The sequence below is a fragment of the Leptosomus discolor genome, chromosome 2 (assembly GCF_034619465.1).
Source record: "Leptosomus discolor isolate bLepDis1 chromosome 2, bLepDis1.hap2, whole genome shotgun sequence".
Taxonomy (NCBI): domain Eukaryota; kingdom Metazoa; phylum Chordata; class Aves; order Leptosomiformes; family Leptosomidae; genus Leptosomus; species Leptosomus discolor.
This window is the reverse complement of record NC_141392.1, coordinates 107,656,180-107,665,706: the sequence shown is the minus strand read 5'-3', so window position 1 is coordinate 107,665,706 and position 9,527 is coordinate 107,656,180. Positions and strand designations below refer to the sequence as shown.

Sequence of the window (9,527 nt, the reverse complement as noted above, 5' to 3'; positions counted from 1 at the left end):
CCAACAAAAGCTGGTTTAGACGGCTTTAAAAGTACAAGGGGGGGGGGAGGGGGAACAGAACCATCACCAAATACCCAAACCCGGGCCTTCCAGTACGTTTGGCCTCTCTCGCGGCCCGTAGGGAAGCCCTCGGCGCGGCCTCGCTTCCGTTGACCCGCCGGCCGCCACGCATGCGCAGGAGGGGGGGTCGCAGGGGCAGCGGCGGCGGCGGGGCGTGGTGGGTGAGGGGGCGCGGGGCGGTCGCGCGGATGGCGGCGGGGCTGCGCCATGTTGCGGTGGCTGGTGGCGGTGCTCAGTCACTCCTGTTTTGTCTCTAAGGGCGACAGCATGTTCTACGCGGTGCGCAAGGGCCGGCGGGCGGGCGTCTACCGCACCTGGTAAGGGCCGCGGCCGGGGCAGCGCGGGGGGCCGCCGCTGGGCCGGCCCCGGGCCGCCTCACCCCCGCCTCACCCCCGCCCGCTGTGTTGCAGGGCGGAGTGTCAGGAGCAGGTGAACAAGTTCCCCTCCGCCAGCTTCAAGAAGTTCGCCACTGAGAAGGAGGCCTGGGCCTTCGTGCGCTCTGGCCTCCCGGAGCAGCAGCAGCAGCCCGAGCCGGCAGGTAGCGCGTCCCCGCCTCGCCTCCGCCCGGGCTGGAGGGGAACAGGGGGTGGGGAGGGAGGGAGGGAGGGAGGGAGGGAGGCCGCGCACCGGCACAGCGCGCCTGGCTTCTGGGTGGCGTCGGTGTAAACAGTGTGGCTGCTGGTGGACGTGGGCAGCAGCCTCCGTTTATCCTCTGGTGGGCGTCGCGTAGCAGGCGGCACGGCGTGGTGGGGAGCGCAGCGGTGGCCTTGCCCTCCGGACACAGCGCTGGGGGCTGTCAGTGCCGTGGAAGTATTTCTGTCGGTGCTTGGAGAGCGTTGCTTGCACCGTGCCCGGTTTGAGAGCCGTTACGTGTGTGTCTCCTGTTCGGCTTGATCTAGGACCAAGAATGCCTCGTATATACTGTAATAGTTTCCTATATTAGTTTGGGATAGTGACATTTAACAGACTAGCATTGCTAATAGGTGATGATAACTGTTGTCTTTAGAAGCAGTCGTTTCAAATTAAATTTGAAACTTTTTTTTTTTTTGGAAGGGGCACATGGTCCTCCGGCTGTAACGCAGGAAAATGGTAGCCAGAGAGAGGAACCAGAAATAAGTGTCTTGTGTTGCAATACATGCAAAAGGCCATATGAACAGCCTGCAAATGAAGAACGCATTGCAAAGCGTGTAAAGCATGATGAAGTATACTCAGCGCCAACAGTTAGTGAAGATAAATTTTCATATATGGGTGAGGTCTTTCATCATTCCTGTAATTCTTTCCAGTTCTTTGCAGTCTTTCATAAGTAACAAGTGTAATGATTAGGAAGCTTTGAGGGAGGTTACTGTATGGCAGCATCAGGCCTAGCGAAGCATTTTTTTCTTTAAAAAACGGAAATCTGAGCCGTAATATATTTGTTCACGTTGGCTTTCAGTGTAATTTTAATTGGTGTTAACTGGTATCAACATACAGCTCAATCTGATCATCATAGATGTAATTATACATGTGTCTGGATTACAGTCTATATTTAAATATACAGGTGTAGCTGGGAAGTTTTAAAGTTGAGTGAAGAAGGCAGGAACTGTAGTGAGAATATGGAACTTAGGGCAGAGGTGCTTCTTGAGGCTGACCAGCTTGACACCAGTGAGGGTGTGAAGTGGCAGTGAGACTTCGGGTGTTCTGCATTACTAATTTATGTGGTTCTGAGGTTGACTTTTTGAAGGGCTCTCTGGGGAGGGAAGTTTTGGGGATTAATCTGCTGGCAGACGTTTCTCTTTGCTTAAAGAGTCAGTGTCCTTGAAGGAGTGCTTGAACTTCTGCTTTTGGTAACTCTTTTGTAGGTGACTTTGCGGTTGTTTATACAGATGGTTGTTGCTCAGGTAATGGACGTAATAGGGCACGTGCTGGAATAGGTGTCTACTGGGGACCAGGCCACCCTTTGTAAGTAGCTGGATAGATTTTATTTTTTTTTAATATATATTACCATTTATTTTGTGTGCGATTTACTATACCAGCCTCTTTTTGAATATGAAATCCTACTGTTGAGACTTAAAATGGCAGTGCTATGAGACAAGTGGGTTACTGAGGGGAAAAGAGAAAGCTGCTCTGGGAGGTAAGAATGTGGGGAAAAAAATATTTTGGGGGGCTGAAGCTATGATTCAAGTGATGCAGAAAGTTTTTAAAGTAGGTGTAGGCCTGCACAGAAGACAACAAATGTAATTGCATATTAATGGCAGGTCCAAATATGCAGGTTGCACTATGCAGGTGGAAGTTAGAACTAGAATGTCTCTTTGTCCTTCTTTGTAAAAAGAAAATTAGCTCTGTGGTATTTGTTTTTCTGTATGTAGTCATTATACACTCTTCTGCATATTTGGGGTAACTAATCTGCTATTCATTCCTTGGACACAGAAATACCAGTGAAAGACTTCCTGGACGGCAGACTAATCAAAGAGCAGAAATACATGTAAGTAGTAAATGTCCTAAAATGCTTCTGCATGTTAGACCACACTCTGGCCTTCAGTAACCAGTTATGGAGCTGTGATGGGAGTACACAAAATATCAGGAGTTATGACTCGAAACAAATCTCTTTCTTCGCATTTTATTGATCTTTATTGGTTTTGAACGAGGTTAATTCACCTTGAGAATTCCCAAATATCATCAGGCTAAGCACAGCTATTTAAAACAGCCTTGCTTCAGGAAAGCCTGGTTCTCAAATCTGTATGGTATCCTTTGCATTTTTAATGTGTGTATCTCAGACCTTGGGGCGAGGGCTGCCGAGTAGTGGTTAAGAAGAGAATCAGCTTCTTACTGTCATCACATCAGAGTATCGTATTTCTTAGATAAATGTAACAAACAATTCTAGGCTCTCAGGAGTAACTTCTGTTACTTCAGAAATAAACTTTGGCTGGCAACAGCAGATTTAGTCTTCCCTTCTCACCACACCTTAATTCTGGTACTGCTGCTGTGCTGTATGTTTGGAGATGAGGAATTGGTCTTGTTAAAAGCTACAGGAAGCTCATTTTGGTGAGGGACAAGCAGAGGTGGTGGTGGTGTGGCAGGGGTCAAACTTGTTGCTAAAGGGCTTTTCAGCTCTACATTCAGACCCAGCCACTTCTCTCTCATTTATTATATTTCATAGCATGAAAAAAATACAAACAAACAAAAAAACCCTGTAACAAACACCACCCCACCACCACCCCCCAAAAAAACCCCCACCCCAACCTTTTAGGGGTTCCAGACTGTTGGAACTGTATGAATCTCCCCTCAAAGTTACGGAGAAAATGCCTAAAACTTGGTGTGCAGTTGATAGAGGCTTTGATAGAAAATTGTGCACAGAGCTACTCCTTCAATACAGAGTTGAACATCAGAATGTTTTGGATTTTTTTGCCAGTGAAACTTAAGTGGCTCCCTGTTTGATTCGTTAAGTAGTTGTCTGCATGCATAATTTTGGGAACCTTTGCTCTAAAGCGTGTTGATACTCGTTGATGGAGAGATTACAGTAATATTCTTTGTAGTTCTGTGTTAGCATCAGGTACTGTGCGTGTGTTCAAAATCCTATTCTGAACTGTGATTCTGTTGAAATGTTCTGAAGGCAGCCTGCAAAGCAATAGAGCAAGCAAAGAGTCAAAACATCAAGAAACTCATTATCTACACTGATAGCAAGTTCACTATTAATGGTAAGTTAATGACTTTGGTTTTCCTGATTCTTAAAGACACACTGCACGCTATTTCATAAGGCCCACAGAACATACTGAGTCCTGGGGAGAGGAATATAAGGAAGGGAAGGTGTAACTTATTCCAGTACTCACGACTACTTGGGGAAAAGCTTCAGAGTATTACAGGGATCAGCTGCTAACTGCGTGAAATACAAGTAGAGACAAAATGCCTGTTACTTCTGTCAGCCTTTAATGTAACTACAGGATTTTTGTCTTAAGGTATTCATTCTAGACAAAGTCAAGAAAATAAGTTGTTCTCGTATACTCTGTTAAGGATGTACTCAGGAAAGTACTTGGAAGTTGGTGTGGTAACCCTGTAGGTTTTTTGTTTTGTTTCGCTTGGACTGGGGAGGCTGTCTTATCGTGTGAGGTACGTTCAAGTTTCCTTGCTTTTTACATGTAGACGACACTTCCCAAGCGTTCATGCTACTTTAGAAGACTAGCCAGACATGATTCCTGTTCAGAATATATTTAAAGTTTCACCTTCATCCAAAGATTTGGAAAATTTAGTTTTAATCCCGATAAATACCGTATGACGCAACCCGTACGACTTAATCTTTGAATAAAACTTCTTCCTCTTTCCGCGAGTTCTTTGGATTTTACTCCCATGATACTTATGCAGTTCCAAATTATTTTTTTCTTTGTATTTTGCATTTTTACAAAGGGAGTGCATGCATTTGCTGTCCTCAGATCACTTTGGAGTTGGGTTTTTTTTTTTTTTGAATAACATTAAACAAAAACTTATTGCACCTTTTGATCAAGAATTAAATGCTGTGCTTTCACACAGGGGTTTTTGTGGGGAGGAGGGGAGAGGGGAAAATGAATATCTTGTTCTTGGTGTAACTTCCTATACTTGAGTGCTAATACTGAAAGTAATTATCTGTTCTATTGCTTGTTATTAGTAAAGCAAAAGAAATCTGTATATCTTTTCCTCCAAATAAGTTACTCTGCTTTCCAGAAGGCCCCCATGATTTCTGAAGGTGGAGGTGTATGAAAGAGCAGCATAATTTTTTTTCCTTTTTCAGGCAGCTCATTTTTAGAAGTAAAGCAAAATTTACCTTGAAAAACTCTGTCACCTTGAGTAGGAACACCCTGGAAAGGACGGAAAGCTACTGAGTAGGAACAAGTGACTGGTAGTCATGGAAGTTGTTGCTGGAGCTGTCACTTGCTGCTTGTTTCAAATTCCATTAGCTTGCATGTGCATGAAAGAGGTTCTGCCCAGAAGTGGAAAGTGTCAAGGACTTGTGCTCTGTCCTGCTGATTCTAGTTTGTAAGTTGAGGAAGGGACAGTAAATGTTAAGAAACAACTTAAAAGAATTTTCCATTGCTTCTCCCTAAGGATCATCTCATAAAGTTCTCATTCGTGTAGCTTATTTTCCCCGGAAGATTTAGGTGTAGCATTTCCCGTAGAAGCAGAATGTGTGTGAGGGGTGTTTTTTTGTGTTGTTGTTTCTAGTTAGTGTGGGGTTTTTTTAGTCTCTGCTAGAAGTATTTTGAAAAAGGGAAGAGTAAAAGGGAGAGTCTGCCCTTCAGGGCTGGGTGTTGCATGTTGATAAATAGAATCTAAGTGCATAATTTGTTGCAACAAGCAAGTTGTTTGAAGCATTAAGGAGCAAAGAAACATCTTTGCTTTGTGGGAGAAAAGCCTATAGCATCTTGTCTGTGAAACTGCTGTTATGAAGGAAGCAAAGTTGTGTTGCTAAAATTGCTGTTAAACTTAGGTGTGAGACGTAAGTATGAGGGAGGAAAAGAATCTTTAGGTGTGATGTCTTGGTCTCTTCGGTTGTGTTTGCAGTTTGTTCTTGCATTTTGTTTCAGTGAGGTGCAGGTTCCACACCTGTTTAATCAAAGTTATTTTGTAAATATGTCTAGGAGTTATTTTTTTAAATTACCGGAGAAGGCTTGCACTTAAGTACAAATGGGTGTGGTTTGGTTTGGGTTTTAGGAGGTTTTGTGTACAAGATTGGTGATTCTCTATTTGGTTCAGGTCTGTTTGTCATGAAAGCAGTAAGGATGTCGTAATGTTATCAAGAGCAGCAAAGATTGTTGTGTTTTTTTTTTTTTTTTAAAAAATAGTCTTTATTTAAGAAGCAATATAGTAAATTTTCTGGCCAGCAAGGAAGGGCCAGAATGTTAAATCTTGTTCTGTAAGAAATCTGCTTACGTGGTCCTTCTCTGAAGGATTCTGTTTAGTGTGCAGAAGCTGTAAGGCAGGTGGCCATTGGTTTTTCCTCTATGCACGTGGGTCTCCTCGGTTTCTCAAAACAAATAAAGCCATAGATTTGCTCTAGCTTACTGTACCATCAAGCAAATCATTGGCTTCAGTTTATTGAGGTTCATGTCATAATTTTGTGTGTAATGCGTATGTAAGATTATAGTCTTTAAATTATCTGTTTGGGAAAATATGGTTGGGTAATTCAAGTAATAATGGAAAAATACAGTCCTGAAAGACAGCAGTAAATAAGCAAACAGGAATATCTTCTGTCTCTGGTGTCTTTGCCTGAGACTTTGTATGGAGTTCATGTCTTGTTAAAAGGCAGTTTGCTCCATCTTGATCCTTGCTGGCTTCTTTAATAGCGTTTTTATGGTGATGCTCCCTTTGCGTAGGTATTACGAGTTGGGTTGACAACTGGAAAACAAATGGCTGGAGAACAAGTTCAGGAGGAAGTGTAATAAATAAAGAAGATTTTGAAAGACTTGATAATCTATCAAAAGACATAGAAATTCAGTGGGTAAGCACCTCGCTTCTTACGGTTAATGGTATCTGAAACACGCTGCTTCTAAAAACTTAAAAGTATGACCATAACTAAGAGTTTTATAGACCATAATATTGTACATCCATAAGTAAAACCATAAACACAGGGAAGCTGCTTGTTTTATTTAAAGCAAATAAGCAGCATGTCCTAGGCTCTTGAAACCAGTACTTCATTTATGAAAATGCATGTTTATATTTGTTTTCTGTCTGTCGTTACTACTTAGAAAATGCCTGCAATAATTATTTTTATTTGGTTAGTACTGATAGCAGATGAAAGTTCTGTTCCTGGAAATCTAAGCTTAAAACATAGCTGTGCCTTTCTAAGTCGTAGCTGAATTTCTGGATTTGTTTTTCAGAACTCTTTTAAGATGCTGGTTTGTTGGGGTAACTCAGTCACATGAATGTGTTTAAAATGGGAAAACTGAGAGTATAACCCCAAATAAACTAACTGTAGTTTTCTTTCTGTACCTTAACTGTGTTTTTCCCAAGGAAGTGGGGCACAGAAAGGTTTTAAAGTACCCACTTTTAAGTTTTAAATTCTTTCCTTCTCCAATAAAGAAGTAAACCAACTTCTATACAGGTGTTCCTGGTAAAATGTAGTTCTCTGTAACCTATGACGACAGTGTTAAACATTGTAAGGGCTATCTTCCCTCCCCTCCTTCTAAATTTTACTCTTAATTGTTGTGTAAGACTACTGATTCTAGAAATAAATCTCTGCACCTTTGACTTCACGGCTGCTAATGGCATATTTATTGGGCTTCTGTCTTTACTCTATAGAAAACAGGATGATGTAGATCTTTAATGTGCCCTTTTTCTATGGGCAGTCTGTCGCAGGTACTCTTTCGTTCATGTCGTTCTGTGTTCCAGAGTTGGCAACTCCAATTTAAAGGCTGACGATGTAACTACTCTTACTGTCTATTGAGGAGAAGAAAGTGTGAAAATTTAAAACTAAGACGCAAACTATCCTTAGCGTATTTTACATAATAAAATAGAAAGAAGTGTGCTTTATGCATACTTCTTGCACCTGAATCTCTTACATTTGGGAAGATTTTTATTTCAGGAGGAGCAACGTATGCATACATTTTATTACAGTAATCTGCCTGCTGAGGTGTGGGGTCCTCCAGGGGCTGCAGGTGGGTATCTGCTCCACCATTAACCTCCATGGGCTGCAGGGGGGCAGCCTGCCTCACCATGGTCTTCATCACAGGCCACAGGGGAATCGCTGCTCTGGTGCCTGGAGCACCTCCTCCCCCCCTCCTTCACCGACCTTGGTGTCTGCAGAAATGTTCCTCTCGCATATTCTCACTCCTCTCTGGCTGCTGTGCAGCGTTTTTACCCTCTCTTAAGTATCCTACCACAGAGGAGCCACCAGCTTTGCTGATGGGCTAATTGTGTCCTACCGTGCATCCCTTTTGGAGCCGGCTGGAACCATTTCTCTCTGATGCAGGGGCAGCCCCTGGTGTCTTCTCATAGAGGTCACCCCTGCAGTCCCCCACCCTGTACCAAAACCTTGCCATGTGAACCCAGTGCCATCTCGCACACACTTTGTGCTTGTCCCCTCTCAGATCCTGTCAAATGCAAGCTTCATTTTCTTCTCCTTCCTCCATCCTTACTTCCGACAAGGGTGGGCTTAAAGATGGGTTGAAAGTGTTTTCTGTCCCTAATTGAAGGATGGATGGTTAAGACATGTGAAAACTGAGAGATTCTTTTCATACTCTGTTTCTGTATACAAAGTGAGTGCTGTAACCATCGATGCTGTTAGGGGCACAGAGGTCTGTGGCTTTCTGGGAAAAGGTGAACTTGGTTTAAGCACGGAATGCAGATAGGTTTTTTTCTCTTCTCTGAAAGTGGGAATTTGAAGTTGGAGCTGTCTTCTGCATTTCTTAAGGGCTAGGTTAGGTGGTCCTTTATCCAGTTCACTACTTCCCATAAAGGTGATTTGCACCATTTGGCAAGACTTTTCCAGAGGAACATTCCTGGGAAGAACACATAAGGACTAAATGTGAGGAGAGACCCTCTGAGGAGGGGCTACTGTGCTGTGAATGAAAGGGTGTTGCGTGATCAGATTTCATGTATGTACTTTTTTCCTGATTCCTTGCATATCTAATGCTCCTGTACTTTTGTCCTAACAGATGCATATTCCTGGTCACGCTGGCTTCCAAGGAAATGAAGAAGCTGATAGACTAGCACGAGAAGGAGCTAGTAAACAAAAGTCATGACGTGCTGGGACTAGAGACTGTTGCAGTGGGAGGAAAAGGACTGATACCACAGTGACAGCTTGAACTGCTGTCATTGTTTCAGAGTTGAACTTTGAACCGTGCTTCTTTCTGGCCCGAAGTGTTAAACATATACTGGCTTCTGGGGAGAAAAACCCCACACCATCTTCTGTAGCGTGCGTTGTACAACCGAGGCAATGCTTAGTTAATGAGAGTGCTTGCTTTTTCCCCATCTTTCTGAAGGGCCGCGGTCGGTGTTTTTAGCTGTCTTGTAGACTTCTGAATTCACCTTAAAGACAGACTTCTGAAGAAGTAAGATTAAATCTTTATCCTAAGTGTACTGTATTTTCCTCTTAGTGAAATAAATTAATTATTTTTGTACAGAGGTATACATTAACAGCCCAAAATAGTTGGGGGTGGGGGGACTTTGGGCTTGGTTCGTTTGGTAAGAGGTCAGTGACCTGACGGATGTTCATTAATATGCTTTGGCATTCTGGTTCTAGCAGTAACTGCTCTACAGATGGGCTTGTCACACGTACCTGTGTCTCACTGTATCACCAGTTGGAGCATCTGTAGATCTCTGTAATGTCACTTTGCAAGGTAGCGTGAACAAACTAAAAGCCAGGTCACAGGGAAACTCGAACAATGAATTTTTACTGCTCTCAGGCTACTTGGTGTTGAAGCTTGTTTCTGGCTTCCTGTTTCCATTAAGTAATTTTTTTTATACATACTGGTTCTCATTAGCATTGTTAGTTCCTCTTCAGTTTGTCCCAAAGATAATAA

General features: G+C 43.1%; 1 protein-coding gene across 1 annotated transcript; it reads left to right on the top strand.

Moving 5' to 3' along the window:
• Positions 1 to 251: 251 nt before the first annotated feature.
• On the top strand, positions 252 to 9,127 carry RNASEH1 (ribonuclease H1). Its single transcript, XM_086461554.1, has 8 exons — positions 252 to 377; positions 471 to 598; positions 1,114 to 1,308; positions 1,899 to 1,998; positions 2,467 to 2,521; positions 3,650 to 3,734; positions 6,381 to 6,505; positions 8,661 to 9,127. The coding sequence occupies exons 1-8, from the start codon at positions 268 to 270 to the stop codon at positions 8,745 to 8,747; spliced, it is 885 nt and encodes a 294-aa protein (XP_086317680.1). The 5' UTR covers positions 252 to 267; the 3' UTR covers positions 8,748 to 9,127.
• The last annotated feature ends 400 nt before the right edge of the window (positions 9,128 to 9,527 follow it).

Excerpts from the sequence above, each read along its gene's own strand:
- RNASEH1 (XM_086461554.1), top strand. The coding sequence starts at position 268 with ATGTTGCGGTGGCTGGTGGCGGTGCTCAGTCACTCCTGTTTTGTCTCT. Across the intron at positions 599-1,113 it reads GCAGCAGCCCGAGCCGGCAG|GGGCACATGGTCCTCCGGCT; the intron begins GTAGCGCGTCCC and ends TTTTTTTGGAAG. Across the intron at positions 1,999-2,466 it reads TGGGGACCAGGCCACCCTTT|AAATACCAGTGAAAGACTTC; the intron begins GTAAGTAGCTGG and ends CCTTGGACACAG.